At 37.8% G+C, this 26,665-nt stretch overlaps 1 protein-coding gene across 3 annotated transcripts in view; it reads right to left on the bottom strand.

The window, feature by feature from the left end:
• PRKCA (protein kinase C alpha) overlaps nucleotides 1-26,665 on the bottom strand; it is a 169,458-nt gene that overhangs the window by 59,915 nt on the left and 82,878 nt on the right. For all 3 annotated transcript variants that reach the window (XM_052807383.1, XM_052807384.1, XM_052807385.1), the window contains exons 4-5: nucleotides 8,954-9,065; nucleotides 8,095-8,223 (exon numbers count right to left, since the gene is read on the bottom strand). In XM_052807383.1, the coding sequence (XP_052663343.1) occupies nucleotides 8,095-8,223; nucleotides 8,954-9,065 (241 nt within the window). The remainder of the gene's footprint in view (nucleotides 1-8,094; nucleotides 8,224-8,953; nucleotides 9,066-26,665) is intronic.

The raw sequence follows: 26,665 nt of genomic DNA, 5'->3' as shown, positions 1-26,665 counted from the left end.
TATAACTTGATGGCATTAGGGTGCATTGTGCACCAGTGTCTACTAGAGCCTTATATTCCTGTGGGTCGGACGTGCCAGGCCATCGAATCCACACTGTCCAGTAGACTCGGTTGTCCCTCTCCTCCACCTGGCTGGAGGCAGGGCCCCTCTAATCCTGGTTAGAATATCCGTTACTCACTTTTCGCACACATGAATCAGAAGTCCCTTCAAGAGGATCAGAAATGGCATCATCCCATCTACTGCATCTGGGGGACTGCTCACGGGAAACTGGAGCAGCAGCTTTCCAAGAAGAATCCTCTTTTCTGGTTGCTTTTTCTCGCAACTCCTGTACCCGTGCATCCAGGACTGAGGTAGGTTTTCCATCCCACTTCCTCATGTCCTCTCCATGGTCACGCAGGTAAAACCACAGGTTAGCCCGTCGTGTGTACTTTCTCTCTCCTCTCTCTTGGGCAGAGGAGTGCTTACTCCCAATAGCTGCGATGCGGGCCTGTACAGGTGGGCAGGAGGACATATCCACTTTGAATTGCTGGAACTCTCGGGACAATTCCTCTACAGCTGAGACACAGGCCCGTAGGGAGGAAGAGAGACTTCCTTCATATTGCCGGAGTTGGACAGCCAATTCATCCACCGTTTGTCCATTGCCTTCTTTCCAGGACATTACTGCCAATGAGTTGGCATAGGTTGGTGGCGCACTTCGTAGAAACTTCCGCCACATCAGTTGTGTGCATTGGACTTCATCTGGATCTGTGGGTGACTGCACATTTTCTGGATCATTATAAATCACCTCCAGCACAGCTAATTCCCTCAGGTACTGGATACCTCTCTCCATGGTGGTCCACTTGCCTTGGTGACATGTAACTTCATCCTTGAAGGGGTATCTTTCCTTTACACCTAACAGAAGTCGCCTCCAGAGGCTGAGGACTTGTGTTTTTCTCCCAATCGCCTTGTCGATGCCCCCTTCCCTAGACAGAGATCCCAACTGCTTGGCTTCCTTACCCTCTAATTCCACACTCCTAGCCCCATTATCCCAGCATCGGAGCAGCCAGGTAACAATGTGCTCACCTGGGTGGCGGCTAAAATCTTTTCGCATGTCACGCAACTCACTCAGGGATAGAGATCGGGTAATTATTTCAGGTTCTGCCTCTTCCTCCTGTTCCCGCGATGACCCTGGTTCATCTTCATCTCTCACTAAGCGAACTGATTTCTTTGTGTGTTTCTTTTTCTGTACAGGGGCGACTGATACTGGCACAGGTTGGTTCTCTGGTTTAGCTGCAGTATCTGTCACCGGGGTTGGGGTAGCCACACTGCCTGTTGCCGGGGTTGGGGTAGCCACGGTGTCTGTGGTCGGGGTAGGGGTAGCCACGGTGCCTGTTGTTGGGGTTTGGGTAACCCCGGTGCCTGTTGTCAGGGTAGGGGTAGCCACGGTGCCTGTTGTCGGGGTTTGGGCAGCCATGGTGCCTGTTGTCCTGTTTTTCATCTTTTCCCCTTTTTCCCCCTGAGGGTGCTGCCTAATATCAAGCAGTGTTTGGTAGATACTGGCCAGGGCCCAGCACAGTGCAGCAAGTTGTACGTCTTTGGAATAGCCACAGCATTTTTCTTTCAAATATTCTACCACTTCATGAGGGTTCTGTAGTTGTTCGCGAGTGAACTTCCAAGCCACTGGAGGTGAGAAGTTCTCTAGATACCTGCCCATAATCCTCCCACATGCCGTGCCACCCATGAATATCCAGCTTTGGGGCAGATCTCTGGGTGGTACTCTTAAAGAGCCTTTTTGTAGCCCTAAACAAGACCTGAAACATATTCAGGAGGCATAGCACTAACAGCACACTGGCTTGCGCATCTCAAGGATATTCAAAATTCTCAAAAGCTGTTGTAATTAGCCGGAAGGAGAGAAGGGAGGCGAATGGATGGGGGGAAGTATCCCCCCCTAACTTCCCCATGGAGTGAGTGTAATTACCAATAAAATCCGATAGAAGGTGCCCAAAGTATGGAAATGATATCACTGCCTCATACAGATACCAGCTTAACCTCATGACCAGTGATGTAATCATTTCACAAGTCGACATTGCCCAGTACAGCAAAATGATAATCCCAATCACTCTCCCAGAGGTTAGAAACATGACTACAGGCAATACATAGAGCACATAAGAACTTACAAAACGCCACCATGTAAACAAATGAATCAACATTGTGACTAACATCTATTTATCTAATATAAGAAATGCGTATGACAAATTTGTTTCAACACGCTCTGGCCAGATCTGTCGTTATCTCAACCCTTCCTGCCCCACGTTGGGCGCCAAAAAGGACTGTCGTGGTTTCAGCCCAGCCGGTAACAAAGGACCACGCAGCCGCTCGCTCACTCCTCCCGCCCCCTCCGGTGGGATAGGGAGGAGATGGAGGAGAGAAAAGAAAAAAACCTGGAACCTCGAGGGCTGAGACAAGGGCAGTTTACTGGGACAACACAAAAAAAAATTACAACAACAACAACGGTACTAATGAAAGAATGTACAAAAAGAGTGATGCACAGTGCAACTGCTCACCACCCGGAACACGACGCTCCGCCACCGAAAGTCGAGAGCCCTCCCCCCGGCCCGCTCCCCATTTATATACTGAGCATGATGGCACATGGTATGGAATAGCTCCTTGGTTAGTTCAGGTTGGCTGCCCCGGCTATGCCCCCCCGCCACCTCCCAGGTTCCTGTAAAAATTAACTCTATCCCAGCTGAACCCAGGACAACTGGGTAGGACAGCTACTTAATAAAACATAAGTCTTAACACAAGATGTATCAAATCATCTGAAAAGGGATTCAGACTATTAAATTTCTAATTCTTATCTGTTTATATTCTCACATAAATATAGAGCATTTTAGTTAAATTGTTTATATGCATGCAGATGGCCATTTATGAAAAACTAATGTTTCTTTTACATACTATGCATTGCCTATTTCTTCACGGTAAAGTTAATTTAATGAATGAAATGGGGAGCATTCAGTTGCTACCGGGGTTGGCATTTGTTAAAGGCACAGCTCTTTCTGTAAAGAACGCAGTAACTCTGCAGACTCTGGGAATGCCAGAAAAGAGAGAAGATATTATTGAAATAAAAAATGTGATTCACATTCTTTGAGACATTAAAAATGCCTCCCACATGCACGTAATTATTTGGGATCACTTTATAGGTATTTGGTACTAAAAGCTGGTCAAACAGCCAGAATATTCATATACGTTCCCTTTTAAAATCAGTTGCAGAATATCATGGAATTAATGCTAACAAAGGCAGACACTAATACTGACCTAAACAATCATAACTAAAATTATTAGAATGTGTGTGTGGTGGGGTCTTTTAAGGAAACAATTTTTATGAAAATCTAGAAATGTGCCAAAATTCTCCAGTTGTCTCTCAAGCTTGTTTGGGCAGAGGCTCTTAACCCAGCAGACCACAGCAAGCAGTGTAACAAGACATTAATATGCAGTGCCATAGGGTGGCTCAGCACTCATACATTCATAAATAATTTGAAAAACATACGGTGGGGAGTACAGAACTCCAAGGGAGATTATTGTTGGAGAGCCTGTTATGTGCTCCCAACCTCTGCAGAGATCACTGCTGGCTTTCCTCTTCTTTTAAATAACAGAAGCATCGCTGAAGAATAAAACCAGATTTTCTGTATTCTTTCAGCTAAGAAAAATACACTTTAAACCCCCTGAAAACTCTGGGCTGTGTATATATATCTTTTAATAACGTTTATGTAACAGTAGGGTGTATTAGCTGACAGCGAGTCGCTAACAACCTGCCTCTAAATCAGTGCCTGTGTCGGGAGGGCAGTTCGTTATTGTCAGCTGCTGTCAAATTCAACTCCCAGAAACTGATAGGTCACAGTTTAGGATCCCAATAATGTGGCAGCTTTTTATATGTCAGTGTACCAGATGGGGTTATTTTCTCACAAAGGTTATTGTTTATTCACTATAAAAATAATTCAGAAATAAAATAAAAAATTCAAACCTGTGATGCAACCACCTACAACTCACTCAGAAGAGCCCCAAATTATAAGACGGGTCAACAAGTAAATGTAACAGTGACAAAACTTTTAACGCACATCAGGAGGAAGAAAATTCAGTGCAAAAAGCATAGATTAAAAATAGCAAAACCTACTTAACTATGCCTAAAAGCAAAATCTCCAAGCTGGTCTAACCTATGAAAGGGTCACGAATCCAGTGATTTCAGAAAAAAGCAATTCAAGACAGTTCCTGTAAAAAGAAAACTACCAAGTTGATTTACTGCAAGTGCAATAAATTATTAATATGCAATGCAACTCTCAAGCTAGTAGCTATAAAATAACCCACTGATATTTAAGAATTGCAACACAAATGAGCACTGAATGTGGCATATTGACTAGCACTGGGAAGATGGCAAGGTTTTGGCAAAGTACACCAACACAAAATTCCCACTTATTTGTGAAAAAGCGTTGCAGAGTCTCTAGCATTCACATAGAAAGGAAAGTATGTCTACCTTTAAGCACCCAGATTGAAGATCCGACCTAGTAAACCGGAATTAAGTATGTTTACATATAGGACTGAATCATTCCCACCATTAGTTCAATTCAAAACATGCCAAAGTACTTAGATATTTTAGATAATCTGACTGAACCACTGGCCAACTCCATCTGGCAGTACTCTGCCTTGCCTCTTTCCTAGTACTCACTGGGAAAAAAATCCCAGTACTATTTACAATATTTTACCGGAAAAACACTTAGTAAGCGAGGGTGTACTGTGGCCTTTTTTGGAAACAAAAGCCATGACAAACCCCTCAAAGCAATTACGCAGAAGTAAAGACAATTGCGATGTACTAAACAGCGTCCTCCAAACGACCATGTATCTTGCAGTCGTCATTAAGCACGCTGCATCCTCCATCAGCTTTCCTGGCTGGAACTGGGATGGTTGCGTTGCCCATCGAAGGTATTTGCAAGATGCCAACCAGAGTGGCATGCCTGCATTTAGCAGCACAAATGTTTAGCGTGCAATCAAGGCTGGCTATGAAAGAATCAGCAGGAACTAATTAACATCCAAAACAGGATGCAGAGCAGAGATACTGAGGAATTCAGCTGAAGGAGTTCAACACCTACAGAGTAATTCCTTTGAAAAAGATTCAGGCAAAGGCTCAAACCAAACAGCCAGTCACTGATTATTTTTCCTGCTGTTCCTAAACCTCCTGGACATTTAATTCACCTCCTTTCCCAAAGCTAAAGGCAGTGGTATCATGCTTGGCAGCTCTGGGAACAGTATATTCTAACAAAGGTTTTGTCAATAAATATTTTAGAAGCAATGCCATACTGGGAGAAAAGGAGTTTGAGATTTTTGGACAGCACTATGTCTATGAACTAACTGACAATTGCTAATTTCCTTTTCAGTTAAACATGCACAAAAGGTATCTGAAACTTCACCTGGTCTGGGCTTAGTCTGTACAGTATTTTTTATTTAAAAAAACAAGAACACCCCCCCCCCCCAGCTTATTTTCAGAGCAACTGTCATTTTTATTTAAAGAAATTTTCTGAAAGCTTGGAAATGCTGACAAGCCTCAACTAAAGCAGCAGCACCATAATTGTTATATACATAACAAGGTTATAGTAAACATTTTTCTTGTTGTCCAGAAACCTACTTAACTGTGGGATGGGAATGTTTTATTTATAAACACAAAAGTAACAGCATTTGCCAAGTACACTCACACCAAAAAGAGCTTATGAAGAAAACCTACAAAATATCTGTAACAATTTTACCATATTCATATCTCAGACAAGACCTTTTCAAATAAAATTGTAAACTAAAAGAATATCTATTTGTATAATTGTTTTATAGTGGCTCAGTACCACAAAGACTTGTGACAAACACTTGTGCTCCTAAAAGCATTCTAAACCTGCTGAATCATCAGAAAATAAGTACAAGGTTTTTGTGAAATTATGTGCATTATGGCAGAAAGTTTAAGCCATATTTAAGAACCTTGCTGAAAAGTGGCCTAGAATAATGCAAATACTAAATTTTGTCACTTGGATGATTTTCAGATTAGTTCTTTCATGATACAATTACTTTTAGAACCTGCATCATCATCTTTGAAATGCCTCGCTAGTTAGTGAAATCACCTTTTCTGTTAATGACAGTACCTTGGACAAATTTACCCCTCCTACGTCGACAGGAAGCTATTTGAAAAGTTAAGCTACAATTAAGTATCACTTGGGATCTGTTCTGATCCTTTCTAACTAAATTTTATCATACTTCTCCTTTTCAATGCATTTTACAAGGTTTGACAGGAAAATATGGAGGTATTCGGATTTAGAAAGAACAAAGCCGTGAATGAATACAGTGCCAGGAGGGAAGTTTGCTGGTTCTATAAGCTGTGAAAATTCAGTATGATGGTCTGATTTCCTTTATGTTGACTACAAGGGGTATGGTCTCATTCCCCAAAGAAGAAGTGCAGAGGTAGAAGGAACATCTTTTCGGTGTGTAATAGGCTACAGCCTTTCAACTGAGCAATGCTGAAGAATTACACAACACTCAACACCCACAGGTTCCCAATAACTACTTCAAGAAACAAAGGCAGAAGTTGAGATGGTCTAAGAAATCTTCTACTTTGTCCTGCTCTAACTTTGCCCTTGAATTTAATTCGATTTTGCAACACCAAACAGGCAACGATAAAAGCATTGTACCCTCTCCGTGTTTCATAGCGTGGGCACTGAATTCAGTTTCTTGCAGTACCAATTTGAAAGATGTATCAGTGTACATCTAATGTGATGTATTAAGATTTGTTGCCTTTAATTTTCCTTCACTGAAGAAGCAGTGTTGGTCACCTGTGATGACACACTCTCCTGAGGTAAAAGCTTCTGATAATTTCTGTTTTACGAGTGTCTTCTACTCCATTTCCTATGTTATATCATACTTATTTTGGTTCTAGTTACTATAGCACATATTCAAAATTTCCTTATTTTTTGAGCCATAAAAAGTTGGGACTTTCTTTTAGAATTTAATTTGCTTTACAGGCTTGCCTCTACCTATAAAAAAAACCATGAACAAAATTTTCTGTTATTCCTTCCCTTATTTCACTTCTATCCATCCTAATTCCTGCCCTGTGCTTTCCCTTTGACTAAATACACTGCAATCTGATTGGCAAAGAACATTTTTTGCATATTTGTCTCCAACAAAAGGAAAAATCAACAATAAAGTTCACTACCAACTTTACACATCGGACATCAGATATAATAATTATCAACTGACCCCAGCTAAAAAAGAAAGCACATACAGAACAAACGTAACATGCTCTAAAATACAAATTCTTATGCAGATCCTGAGCGATAAACTCCACTCTCTGATACAGCGCAAGGAAGTTCTGCTGGAGTTAAACAACCTGCCACACGTCTATTTAGGGGGGCAAAACAGTACTGGAACTTGCAAAATACATTTTCCAGAATTTTTTCTGCAACTTCAGACTTGGAATGGGTCGGTGGGGGTGCGTGGGGGTGTGCGCGTGTGTGCACAACCGACGCTTACTCATAAATCCTGGGAGAAACACTTCCAAGGAAATGAACTGCCACCTTCTCTCTCCCTCATCTCTCTCCCTCCTCCCCATCTTGGTAACCTTAACCGTACAGAATGTCATAATTAATTTTTTATTTTATAACTCCCTGGGACTAATATTTGGGATTGAATCCAAGTTGCTTTTGTTTATTAAATACTGTGAAATACAGGAAACAACTCCTCAGCTCATGAAAGTTTAAAGTATTTCTTCTGTTGATGATGGCTAACCTCCTGAACAGCTAGCTATCCCACTGGGCTGCCTTCTACATGAAAAATTGACATTACAGTGATTTGCTAAATAATATTCCTGAGTTTTTAAAGCTATTACTACAGCTTTCATTTTTCTATTTATTTTTATGAACACCAGTTTATAGAGTTTCTTGATTCAAGGACATGTTGAATGAAATCCTCACACTTCTGAAGGGAAATACTCCACCACTGGCTTTAATACACAAAGATTTGACCAAGGTACATAAACCCACAGTGTATATTGTACATTTACAAAACCCGCAAAATTCCCAAATTAATTGTTACCTATTACTTCCAGTTTGTCACCAGTGACTTCAGCTTTCAGATAAATCCTTCCTCTTTTCTCTGTGTGATCCATGCCACAGAGGCTTGGGACGTTTATTACACATTGCTTGTGAACATTCATATCACAGGCTGTGGATATAAAAATGGTTCAGACAGCTATGAGAAGCTAATAATATGATTACACTGCAAACACTGAGCAAAGTGAAAGTTAAGATTACAATGCTTAACTGTTGGCAAGACTTTCAGATTACAGGTGGATGTTTTTCAACTGAAAGACATGGCTAGTTTCTACCTTACAATACATTTTGTACACAGTGAATGAAATGGAGGATAAGATAATCTCCTTCAGAAACACAAAGGTATCATTAATGAAGTGTGAGGATAAAAAAGTGAAAATGGAGTAAAGACTTGCTGGGAATATGACTAAGAAAACAGAGCATTCGTACCAGCATTAGCAATGAAGGGAATTAGGTTTAAATTGATTATTAGATTTTTCTAGCAGGAGTCTTTCAAGACAAATGAAATACAAGGAAAATATTGGACCTTGGCTACCAACTGAACTGAAATTTCAATCTTCAACAGTGCATTCAACTGCCCAGTCCAAAAAGAGGCTTTCTCAAAACTGCCATGGCAAAGGCTCTTCAGCCACAAATTGAATACACCATGTTCTCAGCAACACAGGTGATTTTCATTAGTATATTATTATAGTACTGAAATATCCACTTGAAATATAACAGTACTATAAATAGCTGACATTTGAAATGGTATTTTCCACTGAAAAGAAGTAAGAAGCTGTTACCCAGTGTTTCCACTTACTTTCTAAAATACCCTTGTGGTAATATAGAAAAACTTCACTTACTGTCACATTTCATCCCTTGGTGCAGAAGCCCATAAAGCAGTGACCCACAATGGTCACAAAAGGTTGGGCTCCCATATGTGTGGATCTTAAATTTGTGCTTGCTTCTGGGATCCTGAAGGAAAAAACAGAAAGAGATTCTCAAGTCATAAAAAATAAAATTGACACACCTTTAATATATTACTTCAAACACCAAAAACTTTCCAGCTCTGCAACTTATGATACAGAAAAATATATTCCAGCACGTAGCTTATTCACAGCCCTTATAGTGGCTGGTACCTGCATTGGTGCAGGTACATGGGCCTTGGCTCCTCTTTTTCCTTTGTTTTGGTGTTGCAAGAAAGACTATGTCAGCTCAGAGAACACAGTCTTATTCCTGTGATTCATCGACACTAAAACTTCCATTTACTGACTGTACCGATACATAAAGTACAGTGACGGCATTCAGCCTGCGGCTAAAGTGTCATATACTGTCTGCTTGTTTACAGTCTGTTATCATCACCATTCTGAAATGATGACACAAAATGTAGCAGGAGAGGAGGGAAGTAACTGTTAAGGAACTAATCTGAAATACAGTCAAATGACTGTAAAATCAGGATCTTAAAGATGGGATCATCTTGAAATGTTGCAAATTTACAATCTATATTATTTTAAATGAAAGTGAACAAATTCTAAATTGGCACGTAGTAAATATTTTTGACTGCTATTCCCATCTGATTTTCAAACAGAGAAACTTATAGTGAGGACATTTTAAGGCCACCAGCAGCTTGGAAATGGTTTCTAATTTAGGACCAGTGAAAGGGAATACACCCAAATCGCTTAAATGTATGACACATCCAAATACATTTGCTGTTCTCTAGGGGTAGAGGTGTCCTTTGGAAAACCAAGAACATTTATATAAAAGGACGAAATCACATCTTCAATATGTTCACCCACGTCAGGCTCATTCCACATATACAAAGGCCCAGAACTTCACGTACACCAGACTCACGCAGCCCATTCCCAACACTTGGAGATGTGCATTGCCAAAATAAACAGTGTGCTAGCCTTATACTTCTATGCATATCATCTATATTTTGATATCCTTTATGACCACTTCCAGCCCCAACTGTATTTTAGTCAAAACTATCACTGCACAATCTTGATCAGAAGTTGGGAAGAGCAGTAATTCTTCTTCATTAAAAAATACATTGGGGTTTGAAATCAATTCTTGCTAACATTCTTTACAGAAAGACCATGGAAATTATAAAATGTCAAGTCTTTCATGCATTAAAACATCCTTAACAAAAATAAACTACAAAATGAGACATCAAAACGTTTTTCTTCTGTTTACATTTTTATTAATATACCTTTATGTTAGATAAGAATTATTAAATTATTTTTTAAAATAAACTAACTTTTCAACTTGCATCTGCCAATAAAAGCCTTCCAAAAAATCAAGAGCAAACACAGCATGTTATACAAAATGGAAAACCTGCTAGCTCTTTCTTCAAAAATAAAAGATTCCTCTAGTATAAGTGCTTTCTCAAGAACTTCAGGAACTTCTAATAGTAATTATCATAAAAATAGAACTATGAGAAGGCAAAATCTTGCCTTCAAAATTTAATATTTTGCCATACCATGCTTTGGTAAGCATTCTTTGTGTGAATTGTTTTTGGTACTGATTCTAAGTTTTATGATGAATCTATAACCACCAGTTTTCACTGCACAGATAGAAATCATATAGTATCCAGGATAATGAGTAAAGACTTTACGTTAAGAATTCAAATTGAGACTATTTCAATAGTTCTGTTTGTTATACAGCCTGAGATATGAAATGCAAACTGCTAACAACCATATTTATTTTGTAAACACAGTTAATCTAAATGGAATGTATTTAATGCTCCAGAGAACATCTGTTTCGTTATTTATTAAAGATACAGCAAACGGGTCTTGTGGTGCAGGGTCATGGGAACATTGCTTTACTAAAGGGTTATCTGATGGATCGACTCTGACTATATGCCTTCCAAGCAATTTCAAACACATTTTCAAAGCTAATTCTTCCTTAAATTGTTTTGTTTTGAAGACATAGGGGACTTGTTGACTTATAAATATATACACTTAAACATTACTTTGGTAAGCACATCTGTTACTGAGAAGGACAAAACCCACAGCTTCTAAGAATGACACTGAATAAACAGATTTTTAAAGTTGTGTTTAACATCTGACATAAGTGGTATTTATGAGTATAAAGTAATGATAGAGAGGGGAAAGAACTACGGAAAGTTATTATAGTGAATGTCTACTAAATACATTGAACCAGTGTATTATACTTAAATTACATAACAAACACTACCAAATAATTCTATTCCAATCAATGGAATATACATGGTAATTAAGTTAAGCAGGGCTTAAAAATGTTGTGACATGTTAGGACAACTATACTGCACTCGCTACAAAGCAGCACTACGTGAGCAAAGAGGCTTACGTTCTCCTGCACCTAACTGTACGTAACTACAAAATACCAGCAAAAGCGTTCTTATAAAACAATGAAATACAACCAGTCACTTGAATAAATAAATCAAGTTGGATCAAACTTTGAACTTGGCCCTGCATGACTCAACGTACATAATTTGAATCATCATTTGCTTTCTATAATAAATGTTAGTTTTCTAACATTGTGTGAAAATGCCTATTGTATGATGTTTAAAATGAATAATTCAATATGAATTAATTTTTTTAAAGAGCAGCAAGTGTGTTCTGACTATTATTAGTTATTATTCTATATGCACACATGAAGTCACTTATTCCAGGCAGAGCATATAAAAAGAGGACAAAGGAAAACAGTACCAAAACTACACCTGAAATGGAAACTTTGCAGGTAGGAAATCTCTCTTTTAAAATCCCTTTGACAGAACTAAATAGAAGAACCTAAAACATATTTAAAAGCTAATAAACAAGAGAGTGCACTCTTCATCGGTATTTAATTCTATTTTCTGTATCAATCCTATGCGTTTTTTTATTTTTGGTAAATTGAAGTATATAAAACATTGTTATTTTGCAAGCTAGTCTGAGAACATATAGAGAAAGCCGGGAGATCTCTATACACCCATATTAGATGATAAAGGCTTTTTATCTTATTCCCTATATTAACACAGGCTTCTCATGCACTTAGAACTACCCTTGAATCTATAGTTTACACTTTAATTATAAGTAACTGTATTAGTAATAGTTACTACATTGCCAGTACTAATTACTTATATTATTAACAGCAATTAACTCCACAGTTGTTAACACAGTTTAATACTTCCCAATGTTAAGTATGCATTAAGTGACTTATACGCATTATTGAGGAAATAGCATCATCTTTAGTATTTTTCAGCTAGAGGTAAACTACTGAGTTAGACGTAAGCTCCTGTAAATTTTCTTCAAATATCCCCTTTTAATCAATGTAAACTTTCAATAATTCCCAAAGCATAGCTGGCAGTCATATTTCATAGTAAACACAGGGAGCCAAGCCAGGATATGACAGATGAACTGCCAAATAATGGCTGCTATTTGCAAGAGAATTGAACTTTGCACTAAACTTGGCATAGATTAATTGTGAAACTCTAAAGGGAAAACCCACTTCTGTTTCCAAAATCCATCAAAATTATGAAGAGGGAAAGTGGCAATGGGAAAGCACTTGTTAAGCGGTGATGAATGATATGCTCTATTAAAATTCATGTTATTTTCATGCTAAAAAGTGAATTCTCTGCTATTATTAAGACAACCCCCCATTTTTGTAAGTACAACTGAATGCAATATAGTATAATTAAATGGGAGAGGAAACTCTGGGCAATCAATATCACAGACATTTAAATATTTGTCTTTGAAAAACCTTTAAATTGGCAGAAATCTAGCCAGTGCTCTGCAATTCAACTGCAGTACAATAGACTGGAGTTTCAGAGCCTGTAATGACATACACGGGTGCAGCATCCCTACAAAGATGAATAGCAACCTGGCATCTACACCCCATAAAGCTCTGAAAAAATCAAAATATTATTGCGTAGTCTCAAGGCTGAGACACGCTTATACAGAGATAGGCAGCCACAGAACTGCACTGACCAGGAGACGTGTTCTACACAGACTTGCACTATGTGGACCTATTGAAAAAAAACCACAAAACGGAGCTGAAACCTTTAAAAAATAAATAAATGAGTTTGCAGGAGTGACTTGCCCAAACAGACAGCTTTGGCTCAGCTAAAAGGGGTTTGGATCTGCTCCGAAGCCTGGCTGGGAGACAGGCAGGAACCCAGCCACGCTCCAGCAGAGGGAAGCAGAAGAACACGGAGGCATCTCACCAAAACCACACGTTTTTCAATCAATGGACTGCCATTGAACTACATTTTGCCCCCCTGCAGCAGTATTGCCACCATCCCTGCCTTCTTTCTTTGTTTAGCACAAATGAATCCATTTCCAGCAATGGAAAGCACCCCCCTGCGAGAAATCATTCCGTAATTTTCCTGGATCAGAGAGAGGGGTGTGCAATAATTGAAAGCGCACGGTTAACCAGCAGCACATGTCAAACTGTGCTTTAACGCATTACAAAACAGCTTATGAGCACTATATTTCTGAATTCTTTCTAAAAGCTCCCTTTTGATTAGAATTTATTCCCCTTGATAGCAACACTGAACCAACTATAATTTTGCAGGCATGAAATCATCACATTGCTTTTAAGTATAAAATATACAAAACCCACTTCGTGTGAGGTTGCATCAGTGGAAATTTTATATACAAAGCAGCATCATATTATTAGTTGTTAAAGCCTTTTCATAGTATGCATCTTGATAGTATCAATAACTGTGTAACTAGTATCAATAACCAGAACTATGTATCTAAGACCAAAACCTCTGAAACTATACTCATATTGTCTTTAATTCGGCATCTTCTAGGTTACACAGCAAGAACTGGTGAGATTTTTGGAAGGAATTTAAATCAACACTGCAAGCAGATCTGTCAGTGCCAGAGTCTGTACTAGTGATCAAGGTTGGAGGAAAAAAATGACTGTTTTCAGTCATTAATACCAACACACATACGTTAACAAGGTGTTAGGCAGGATATAAGATTAATTCTTTTTTTTAAATGGCCTACGGCTGGTGAAAGGTTTTTTTTCCGTATCTGAACTGCTATTTTTGTGATCATTAAGAAGCAGAAAATGCAAAAATGCGAGTGTAAAAATATTTGTGGAGAAACGGAAAATTATATTTTCCATTACAAAAATAACTTAAAGGAGCTCTGCAGCAGATGACCCGTAAGGTCCTAAGGTTGCATCAGGGCTTACAACAACAAAGAACAATTTTGTGTAAATAAATGCAAATATACCCACTTTTCTGTTTCCTACCTCCATGACAGAACCACAGGATTGTTTTTCAACAATCCCCAACAAAACACTTACAAATTATTTATTTACTAGTTTAAAAGGTGTAAAGGAAAAATAAGCTTAAAACATCTCAAATTACTTCACTTAAACAAAAGAAAAAAATAATTCCTGAACCTCAGTGGCATAAATTGTGGTACTAACTGTTCAAATGTCTACTGAAAACAGAAGGGGAGACAATACATTAAATATATGCAAAACCATATACAAATCATGATAAAAGATCACCGGTCCTCTTTACCAATAGAAAAGCCCCAGAAGACTGGCAAGTCTGTTTTCCTCACATTAATACACAACCTTTGAACATTTCCAACTGCGATAGAAACACTGAATCCTACATTTTTCTTTGTCCCCTTCCAAAAGTCTTTAAAGTATGGATCGTAAGGAGCGCTGCTCTAACAGATCAATGAAACCATTGCAATTTGTACCGCATATATTTTACTTAAAACAACTTTAACTTCCCCAAGCGAATACCAAGTTAATAAAACATATTTAAGAAGAATCTAGCATGTTTTTCTCTGTACGGAGCCAAATCCCACATTCATCCCACGTTGTCCTCAGGCAAACTTCCATTTCATTTATGAAAGTCTTCAGACTCCAGCTTTTCTAAACACCTTCCAAACAGCGACTACAATATCTAAGACCCCATTCAGATGCCATATCTGTTTGAGTGACTTTCTTCTGTTCGATATTTATTTTCCTATTGAGATAACAAAAATATTGATTGGTGATTTGCATGGCATCTTAATTTGAGAAAGCATCTTCAACCTCGAGGAGCTGCGAGAGCCAAGAAGCCAGATGCTTCTACTGGAAATAACTTCCAGGGCTTAAAATATGGCTTCTATGATCAGAGCCCAGAAGCAAGAAATGGCAAAAAGTCATTGTTTAACTGGTCACCAGCTTTGTTCTTCCCTGACCAAATGAGGCTGTGTACATGGGAAAGCAAACAGAATCTGAGACTCTTGGGAATTATTAAGATTATATCACTTTTTATTACAAAATGTACAAATGCTTAAAGTTTGTTTGATATTTCCCCTCTCAGAGCTGCAGTGTAGAGAAGTTTTGTTGCTTTCAGAAAAGTACAATAAAAGATAAGACTTCTACTGCCTGAAGAATCAAAAATATCAGAGAAGTGCTGAGGCTGGCAGGGACCTCTGGAGACCACGGAGACCATGGAGCCCAACCCCTGGCTCAAAGCAGGGCCAACTACGGATCAGCTGGGATTTGTAGTGGTTCATGGGGTTACTCCTCCCCAGCTGCAAGACTCCGTAGACCTCTAAATCTACCTGCCAAGCACCCCAAAAAAAATCTTCCACAGGTTGACATATAGCCACCAAGAGCGCCTTCCTGCAATGGAGGAGGAGAGGAACGACATAACCATGCTTTCTTACTTGGTAAGAAATTATACACTGACTCTTTCCGGCAATCCTACCTCCAGGCAGAATTTGGAGTTTCACTGTTGGGAGTGACTCGAAGGAATAACTCAGAGAAAGCATTCATTCCACTGGTATCTGCACCATGGGAAATCATGTGCACACCTTAACGTAGGTGTTAAGAGCATATACAGAGTTGCATTCAACTCTACAATAACAAAGGTAGTAATGGGATAAGAAAACAAAGACTAAGCAAAAATACAGGTAATAAAACCTATGTAAATTAGTCTTTAAGACTGTAAAACAAGGACGCAATGGAGAGAAGAGGCAGGCTCTTTTCGCGGCGGATTTCAGAGATAACAGAGGTAAGGAGAGCCCTGAGCTTATGCATACACACAGCAGAGCGCTGTGCAAACACTGCTGTGCTGCTTGCAGACCCACGCAAGCACATTTGGAAGCAGCTGCAGTATGGCAAATTCAAAATACAGCCAATTCATCCGTGGGTTCAAGGGTTGGAATTACATTCAGAAATGAGGACTGATTCACAAGTTCTGTAGAAGAAAAGTCTTTCATGATAATAAATGACATCCCAGTCAAAAATAACAACAAAAATCTCTTTTCCCATCACTGTTACTAAGACCACTTCTATTCTTTATTACTCGGAAGCAAGTTAAGAAAGTACACAAACAGAAAAAAAAATCATATTTAATTAATGTCGACAATTATCAATCAACTATTTCCTTCTCTATACTTGTATAGAGGAGGACAACTTGAGCACAGTTCAAAAATGATTCAAAGGCAGATTTTTCAGTCTCCTCCTGGAATTAACACTAAATTATTATTTTTAATTAAAAGAAACAGGTGGTCATTGAATCAACTGATTTTGCTTGCTGCCTTTTGTTCATGTTCTTCTTGTATAGAATAGTACTGATTGAGTTGGCAAATGGAGAAAGAAGATCTGCATGACTGTATTCACAGGGATTTGTAATTTCCTAATTACATAAAGACAGTTAAATTTGGAAGGGACTTGGTGTTTACTGGCTATTTTTTCTTCATTCTTTTTTAATGAAGAAACTGCAGTATAATTACAGAAAGTGCATAAACAAAAGATCCTGTCAGAAACTGATTCATGACTAGGAAAAAATGGAGCAAGATTTTGTTTCAGACACAACTCAACATAATGCTACAGTGTATATAAATCATTTCAATAAAGATGGAAACCACAAATCTGAATTCAAAAGGAGTACTAGAAAGACAGAGGTGCAGCTGTATATGCCTTGCTTAAAAACCTAATTTATTAGTTTTATTATTTAGTCAATTTATTTGTTGAACATATACACTTTTCAACAGAGTATCCTTTACACCTTGAATTGATTTTACAATATATAGTTTAACATTGATCAGATGGAAGAAGTAAATTTAAACAAATTCCCACTCTACAAGAGGGTATTGCTACTTCTTGATAGGTACAATATGCTGAATTGTTTAATATTACAAGTTACAATGTAGCTGCTATGCCTTCCAATGGAGCTGACAGGTGGCTAGATGTAGTGCATCATTAACGTGATAAAGGACACCAAGGTAATGTTGTCATTGTCATTGCACTGTGGAACATCAGGTTGCATGACATTATTTTACATTAATATATTTGTGTACGATAACTTCTCATCAGCTTTTAAAAATTTCATTATTGGCCAACTTGCTCATGCTAGAGATCATACAACTTAATTTTTTTTTTCCCCATTCTCCTTAGCTGGAGCTCATACTATCCTTCCTTCATTCACTTAAACAGAAGATGAAATGAGATAAAGGCTGAAAACTAACCTCACCTGAAATGCCCTGGTTTCTCTGTAAAAGCAGTGATCCTGTGTGCAGAGGTATCAGGTCAAACAATTTGACATCTGTTGTAGCTTGAACACTATTCATACAGGAAAGTCGCACACATTTATCCAAGAATACAGGGAAAAATGGGAATGACTCCAAAGACCCTTTCAGAAGCTATTGCAGTCATAAATTCCTAGTTAGCATGTTAAGACTTAAGAAAGTGTTTTTGTGACCCCAAACTTCTTGACTGCTGACAACAGCAAAAATGAAACAAACTCAAGATTTTATTTATAAAGCCAAACCTGCCCTCAGTTAGTTCCGTCTAATGTCGTTTGAACAAAGGTCTTTACAACTATTAAGTGATAGATTTGAGCACATAAAGATGAGTTGATTAGCCCAAAAAGCTCAGAGTAAAGTAGCAGCGGTGCTATGAATGTAGGTAATGAATGCAGCTTGCTAAGCTACTGCTCTTGCCTCTGAGCTACTTCAGTATTCGAGACCCTGAAGAATAACTGGTTTACATTTCCCACTCCTCCTCACATTGCAGAACTCTGTTTTCCCCTCTAAAATGGTGAATGCTACCAGAAGAACCCACCAATTTATAAACGCACACCTTACACCTCCTCACTAAACCCTTACCCACTTATTTACATAGCACCTTGTCTCCTTCCCACCTCCCACGGCAGCATCTGTATATTTCAGTATACTTCCAAGTGAAGACATTTATATGTCTGCATGTATTGCTACCAAACAGGAAAATGTAATATCCATATACATCAACATATGGTTCAAAGTCTAAAGCCAACCCCACTAACTTCTGTACAGATTTGTTTGTGGAAACTGAGTACTGCAGGAGGGTGTTTCCTGAACAGTGAAAAGGAATTCCAAAGGGAATTTGGTCTGTCCCAGGGTATTACACACCCTAGAGCCTCTGCATCTCTCTTTTACCTTTACTTCAGGTTAAGTACTGGCACATACATTTCCCCCCCCCCCCCTTTCTTTCTTCTTCTTCTTTTTTTTTTTCTTTTTTTTTTTTTTTTTTTGAACAAACTTCACTGGAATCTTGCATTGATGTTTCAACAGCGGAGTTTTTATAAATGGTACATTGATCTTCCTGGAAGAAGAGAGGACTCTGTCTTCCTGGAGAAAGGGATCTAAGAGGAACTGTTCAGGAAAATCAGACTACACAGGGAGCAATTACAACCACCTAAGGTTTTTAGAGATAACAGGCATGCACCATTTTAAAAGGTTTCTCCTCCAAATACTTTATCCTTACTTTTAATACTAAATAGTTTTAAGAGGGCTGTTTTGATCATCAGGGAAGATATTCACACCATTAACTTTAGGCATCTTTACAGTAAAAGATTCCTCTCTTCGTGCGCCCTCAGTTGTCCTTTGGAAGAGCTTTCTGTACTCTCTACTGAGTTTACGAGGTATTTAATTTAAATGTTAACTTCTACTTGTCCCTCTCATCACAGATCCCTAAATCACAAATACCAAAATCAATTCAGACACAAAATACTGCAATCCAGGACTTGATCTATGGAATACCACTCCAGAAATGATGGCAGGATGAAGCTCAACAGCTGTAGAAAAGCACATATAGGAGTAAAATCAGAGTTGCAAAGAAGACTTGCAGCCATGACAAATGCCACAGTGCAAGAACTTTCTATTTGTCATCACTTTATCCAGTTCCTTATGTCACAGCTCAAAAGCTCATTTAAATACAAGGTCAACAATATACTTGCATTTCTGTAATTTGTAAAGACAGACCTTATATTCCTTTTTCTAAAACCTACGTTTAAAAAAAATCACATATGTGCTAATAAATGTATTTTTAAAATTTCCTGTCCGTTACAAAATTACGCATCTGTTTATTTTGGTATAATGGCAAAACTGTGCTGATCGTGCACAAAATCAGAAACAGTGATTTTTGAAAAGTCTGAGAAGTTTTTGGTTCAAAATCAGTCAGAATTTCATCACTCGGCAGCTCCCTCATACAAGAACTTGTGGGGTGTCCTACTGCTCCTCATTTGACAAATTTCATTAGAGAGAGACACGAATTTGAAACACCCAAGCAAACTGTCTTCAAAGTTACTCACTGAATAATTCATTTTTGCCTGATATATTATACATTGGTTAACCACAAAAAAAAGGCAGGAAGGAGGGTAAAATATGCATAATTTAAACATATCTTCTCATTTTTGTTCTTCATCTCAGCTCTGTCTTTTCAGAAGTATGGAAATTAGTACCTATAAACTAGGCAGACATTTCACAACATGGGCAGAATTTTGTTCTCCAGAGACAAAAATCCCACGGAATGATTGTACATACAAATTCCATTAACGACTGAAAGATTTGATTTAAACATGTTTATCTCAAAATCTACACCTCAATGTGAAAAACGCTGCTTTCAAGAAATCATAGCCAGAATGATATCATGGTAGATACTAAGGCACAGAGTCCTTGAATGGTCTTTTACATTGTATAACCACTGAAACACTATTTATTTATGCCTTGAACAGATGTTTTTCCATATGTCTAAATAACCCTTCTTCAGAAAAGTAATTCAAGCACATTACATTTCGCAGACCAAGGAATATAGAGACATTAGACTCGTCAGTATTTATAGAGCATTTGGTATCTTTTCTATAGCTAAGTCAGTATCTTCTCATTTGAAAATCACTAATCCTGCTCCTCCAAGTAAAATAAAAAACCCTATAAATAGGCAGCTAAGACTGAATGTGCAAGATGCTCTGACAATAGCTTTTGTGCTCAAATCCTGACCTTACAATGGCAGAGATCACAATCAAGCTGTCTGATCCATAACTTTTTTTCCATAGCAGTGTAGCAGTTGCTACTTATTAACTGATTAAAAATTCAGAAAACAATACTGAAACTTGAAGAAAAAGTTAATGGCACACAACCCCCCCCCCCCCCCCCCCAAAAGAATGACAGGCATTTAGCACAGCTTCTTAATTCTTCAACATTTGGCAGCGCTGTTTGTGATTTAAAACCAAAACTCGATGCTACTATTTGGGGAGAAAAGTGCTTCATTGTGACCACAGTTGAGAGCACACTTAGGTTAAAAATAAGAACTGACACAAATCTTCTGTCCCTTGGGCAGAATTTGACCCTTTTGAGGTTTGCTAATCAAAAATCTGAACACAATAAGGACTGTTGTAATCACATTAGAAGAAGGGCGAGCTCCAGTGGTTGAAGCCCTGAAAGCAGGATTTCCTCACGGCTGCCATCTCCACTTTGCTCCTAAGGCTGAATGAGTCTCAACTGCTTTACAGCATCAGGAAAAGTCCTTACAGCATTTAGCAATGAATAATAATAAAATCTATAAATATTTAATATCTGGCAATTAACTCTGCACTGTTCAAAGAAAAAAAAAAAAAAGGAATACAGAAAGCCCTCACCAAACCATTTAGTAACATTGCAACATCATCTCCTAGCTAGGTATTTTGAGTATGCCCATCCTCAGACCACTCCGTGGACACAAGTTTTGGTAATAAGCATTCTCCCTTCTCCTTCTTTAATAAGAATGTTTTTCTCAAGGCTGTTGATGGCAAAGGAACTTCCCAGATTACACTGAAGGCTTTTCATTTGGAAGAAAGCCTGCACAGAAGCGTTTTGCTGGCAGAGTACTTCCAATGAAGGGAAGACAAGTTTAGACTCCTACTTTTTATTTCTCAGAAATCATTTGTGGGTAAGAACATTCCTTAGTGAAGCCTCTGACTATGAAGATTTCATAGCCGTAGAAAGCAAAGCAGTGTGTGTCTACACTAGACACTGTTAATCTCTATAAATATTATATCCTCCTTGTAACTGGTAACATAAACCAAGAAACCAAGGCCAAACTTTCAAACAAGCCTGGTCTATGACACCAATTCTTGTTCTCGACTTTACAGGTCAAGTAAGACTCTTCTGCATACGTTTCTCTTTCCTCCTTCTGTTTGGCATGAAATCTCCCAGCCAGTGCAAATTAATGGTGTCCTAAATGTTGCTATGCATGTCATCCGTCATTGTTAAAGTTCATCCTCTTGAGTACTACTAGCTCCATTTTATACAGAAAATGTATATCCAAGAGCAACAGATAAAAAAGAGTGAAAAATAAACAAACACCTACTTTTCATTCTCTTAACAAAGGAGAAAAAGTTGTGTCATTTTGGCTGTATCCTGGTTTTACAAAATTCAGTCAAAAATCACTTACTGGGAGTCCCTGCAATGATTACAACTGTAATTAATTTGCCAACATGAGGCAAGTCAGGCTGGACGCTTGTCTGCTCATTGCATCATGTACCACTTTGATACCGTCTTTAGCTAGGAGCTCTGCAGACTAATACTACTATGGAAGAAATAAAAAAAATTGAAAGATCATAACTTGTATTCATAAAGGTATTACAGTGCAATGTTTAGTCAGGGATTACAAAGCAGGCATCTATGAAAATTGCTTCCATGTATGGCAGCAGAATAAGTGCATTTTTCCTCATCTGCAAGTAATGTAATGTTTAAAAAGAAGAAGAAAAGAAACTGGTCTTCCTCTATAATCCCAGTATATAGATTAATACAGGCTTTTTCTAGTGCTGCTAGCTAAGCCTTTGTAGGGCTGCATCAAAAACAATTATTAAAATTAATCCCAGGTACAAATGGAATTGCACAATATTAATCCTGCTGAAAGAAAAATCTGATATGATAAACATGTAAAAAACTGACCTGAGGAGCAAAGAAAGTGAAAAAAAAAAACAACTTTGAAAACCAGCTTTGCTAGCACTGGTCAAGTGATGGGCCTGTAGAATCACATGAAAATTAATGTTGTCAGTAAGATGTACATCTTTCCTTCTACCGTGACCTTCTTGGCAACAATTTAGACATTCATAGCCTATCAAAAAGCAGCTGGAGGAAATTCAAGGTGGTTTTTTAGTTGAAGAAAAACCAAAATATAACTGGGGAGAAAGATCTGTCCATAATAGACTACTCCAAGTGCAAAACATGGAAAAACTTAAATGCAAAGCAAATATTTATAAATTGGCAGCCAGAAATTATATTACATCTCCAAGAGTCCTTAAGAAAAGTCACTTCATCACAGAAAACCTCTCCTCACCATTAAACAAAACAAACCCAAGGAGACAATTATAGATATCCTCCAGATGAACTTTCACACTGAAAAGAAAACAAATTGTAAAAGTGTTATCTGAAACCACGTGCATAATCTAAGTTATTGGATGGCAATATAATGCAATTAGCATGAAGTTGCTTAATACTAACATAAATGCTTCTGTTACAGTTTACATTGAGAATTTCATACTCAGGAAACAATACGTTTCATACATTGCTCTTCATTGAGCCTCTGATTTTTGATGAAAAGAAATTAATTGCTGAATTGCAGATTTACACTAAATGCTTTATCTGTTCAAAAAAATAAAGATGTACTGCATCAAGTGGACACAGTATTTTTCTGCATATTATTCAATGCGCTATACATGGTGTGTATGCTTTGCACAACATAGCTACCATTATGGTGCAAAATGTCCTGTAGTCCCTTTGATCCAAGACTAACATTAAGTATCACTTGATATAAAAGGCATGCAGTAAATCTGTAAACTTCATGAAGTGGAGGGGACAGAACATATAAAGATGTAGGACTAAGCCTCATGTGTCTGCTACAATCCCAAACAGATTTACAACATGTCCATCAAATTCATGGAGGAGTTGCACAAATAAAAACCAATACCTGGTACAAAAATAAAATATCTTTTTTTCAGATACAATCAACATCTAAACCTCTTTCCCATATTCTGGACATTCATGTTCAGTCAAGATCATGCCTGAGTGCTAATTCCACTTAGATTTTAGTTAGAACACTTTACATTGCCCTTTTATGAGATTTATGGCCAGCTATAATGCCTAGTAACAGTCAGTCGCAATGGATAATGATAAAGCACTTGCTAAAGCAGACTCAGCCTTTGCAGGTGCTTTTGTCATTTGACATATTTTTCAAGCCAAAACTAGTAGCGGTCTTTGCATCTACCACCCATCAGAATAATTCCAGAGAAACAAACTGCGTGGGATATAACCTATAGAAGGGCAAACCTCAGTTCAACCATCAGACACAAACCAGTACATTATATAAACAGCTATTCTGCCCCACGAACGGTACTCGAGTCTAGCTGCACTGTAGTCCTGAAGCTACTGGGAATGAACTGTTTAATCGTTTTCTGCAAATCAGTCGGTGAGAACGGAAAGGGTACTCTTTGGAGATCTTCTGATTCAAAGAAGTTATCTGACAACTTGTAATATCCTTTCATTACAAGAAAAGTATAAGAAAGACAAGTCGCAAAGGAGATGAGGTCCATAGAATGGAAAGTTCTTTCTAATTTATCTGATACCAGAAATACCAGCAACAACACTACTGCGTACTTCTTCATTCCTGCTGTTGCCGAGAGCAGCCCCCAGTTCTACCTACTGTGTGTGCATGGGGGGCAAGGCAAGAGTCTGACCTGCTTTAGTGTGGACTTATTCTGACATGCAATCAAAGAAAAATCAAATTCAATTCCCAGACTCGGGAGACTTTTTGTGCACCTATGCCAATTACTTTATTGCCATGCCTTAAGACTCTCCCCCCAGTTGACAAGCAGCATTGCAATAGGCTTCAACTTAATATTAACGAAAATGTCCCTAGGTTACTATGAGCAAGGTGAAAAACAACCAGACCACAAAAAAACCCAGAGCTGATCATGACTGATTGAATCTGGCACAGAAATCTATAAAAATACATTATTTAAGAAGAAATGAATTGAAACCCAGAAATAGTATTAGTTGAATTTCAAACAAAAACATACTTTCATATTAAATGTCAGTTAGAAAAAGTCAAATTAGACTTGCAGTAAAATATAACACATGGCTACAAGATAAAAAAAGTAAAAATAATGTATTAAATATTTACAAAATCATATTATCTTCCCTAAAATAAACATGTTTTTAAAAGTGATTAAAACAAATGTGTCACTGTTACTGTTAGTCCCAAATTCACCCAATTGCTTTAGATCCATTCATTGCTTTATATCCTTGCCCTCAATTTCTGCCATTACCTATGTGCCTGGCTCGTCAATCACAGTATTAAAGATTGACACCTCTCTACTTACATTCATCACTTTTCCATTTTCCTTCAGCACTTAGCATCATTAATTTATCAAGTCTCATTCCATTCAACTCCCATGGCTACTTTAAGCATGACAGAGCAAGGTCTTCTTTTATTATTTTTATTTTTTTACATATCTCATGTCAGGCACAACAAATAAGGCTACTCTGCAACAGTGATACAACATTAAAAGAAAAGCTTTTATCACAGCTTAATAAAAGTTTAAGTACGCAAAGTATAAACACAGCTCTATGCTACATTTATACAGTATTTTTATTTATAAAGTAGCAGCATCCAAAACAACTAGACCATTTTCCATAGACAGAGGCAGGCACATTCTCATCCCTGTATTATATCATCTATCTATTTGTAAAGCTATATTAAAGCATTTAGAGATGTTTTATTATCACAGCAATAATATTTTTATCAAAAAGTTCTTTTGAAATAGAGTAAATTTTGAGCCTGTCAACCAGCTGATACTCCAAAAATATTGTCCTACAGAAAACAGCACAACTCAGTTCAGCACAATTCAGTTAACTTATTAGCTAATGCCAGACACAGTGGAAGCTGCCTTTACAGAGTCATCTGGGCAGTTTCAAAGGTCACAGCAAACCAGTTTTTTGACATGCCACGTCAGATTCTCTAAGCAGAAGCTATACCGGCATAGTCAGGGGGTTTTTTGAAGATTTTTCAAGTAACGGCTGTTCTAGAACTGCAAAAAATAAATTTAAAAAAAATGCAAAATAAAGGTCTCCCACCTTCTTTTTTTAATCAATAACAAAACAATATCATCTGGAAGGCACTGAACTATTTATTGTCCAGAGATTTTACATTATGCAACTGGCAGTCCTGTCTATCAGCAAACTAGTAAATACCTACAACTAAGAGAAAGAGAAGAGAAAGGATCACAACAGGTTTGATCAAATATGACATTTATCTGTGCATCTAAGACCATTGAGCCACTTATTTCACAGACTAAATACAGATATCATTAGCCAGATTTTCTCTTCTCTCATAATTACTTTTTTGTATCACGCTACATTTTATATAACAAAGAAAAAATAACTGGTATCTCACCCAACAAATCACTGCAGGAAGAGCAATTCTCAAATGCTCCAAAAGTAAAATTCAAGCAGTATACATGATCGAGAGATATTAACTTAAAGTCCATCAGCTGTGCACTTGTTTTTTCATGTTATATATGACATAGTTACATCACTGCACTCTGTCTTCTGGCCATTGTTTCAGATGTATCACATTCATCTCTGCTCATGATCTATGGGTGGTGACACAGGCTAATAAAGTATAGATTTAAAATTGTATGAGTGACTTTACCCAATCATTTAGCCTACCATTTTTCCTTTTACTACCAGCTACTCTATCAATATATATACCACTTATCTATGGCTTCTGCTCTACAGGCAGTTCAACCTTCTTATTGACCTGAACATTTATACTTTCTTTTTAGTCTGCCAATGAATAGTAGGTTTCAGATTCAACGCTCACTATCAGTACAGATAAGTTCTAGTGTGTCCTAAAAAAGATAATGTTGTGGGACTTTTTTTTTTTTTTTAAACAATGTCAGGACCCTATATAACATATTTGATGGCTTAAGTTGGGAAGAGTTTAAAAAGCACATTACCTACTCAGCCAGTAACGTATGCAAAACTTTGATTTTACAGTAGAGAGAATAAGCAATCCACTTTCTGTAAAATTATTAGCCCCCAAAAGCATAGAGCCAAATACATAAAATGAAGTCAACATACTGAGTGTTTAGTGAGACATATACTTGTGCTCTACATACATCCTTTAGGACATGTAGTGCTGAGCTCCCAGAAAAAGCTTCTTCCCAAAAATAAACAGTAGATAAAAATGGCATGTCCTCAGGTCCCCTTTGGATTAAAAATTATCTGAGCTGTGCTCAGAATAAAGTTGCAACTTCCACCCCTGCAGATGATGGCAGGAGCCCCTCA

This window comes from Harpia harpyja, chromosome 14, assembly GCF_026419915.1.
Source record: "Harpia harpyja isolate bHarHar1 chromosome 14, bHarHar1 primary haplotype, whole genome shotgun sequence".
In the NCBI taxonomy this organism is placed as follows: Eukaryota; Metazoa; Chordata; class Aves; order Accipitriformes; family Accipitridae; genus Harpia; species Harpia harpyja.
The sequence above is the reverse complement of the archived record's forward strand: the minus strand, read 5'-3'. Positions and strand labels throughout refer to the sequence as shown.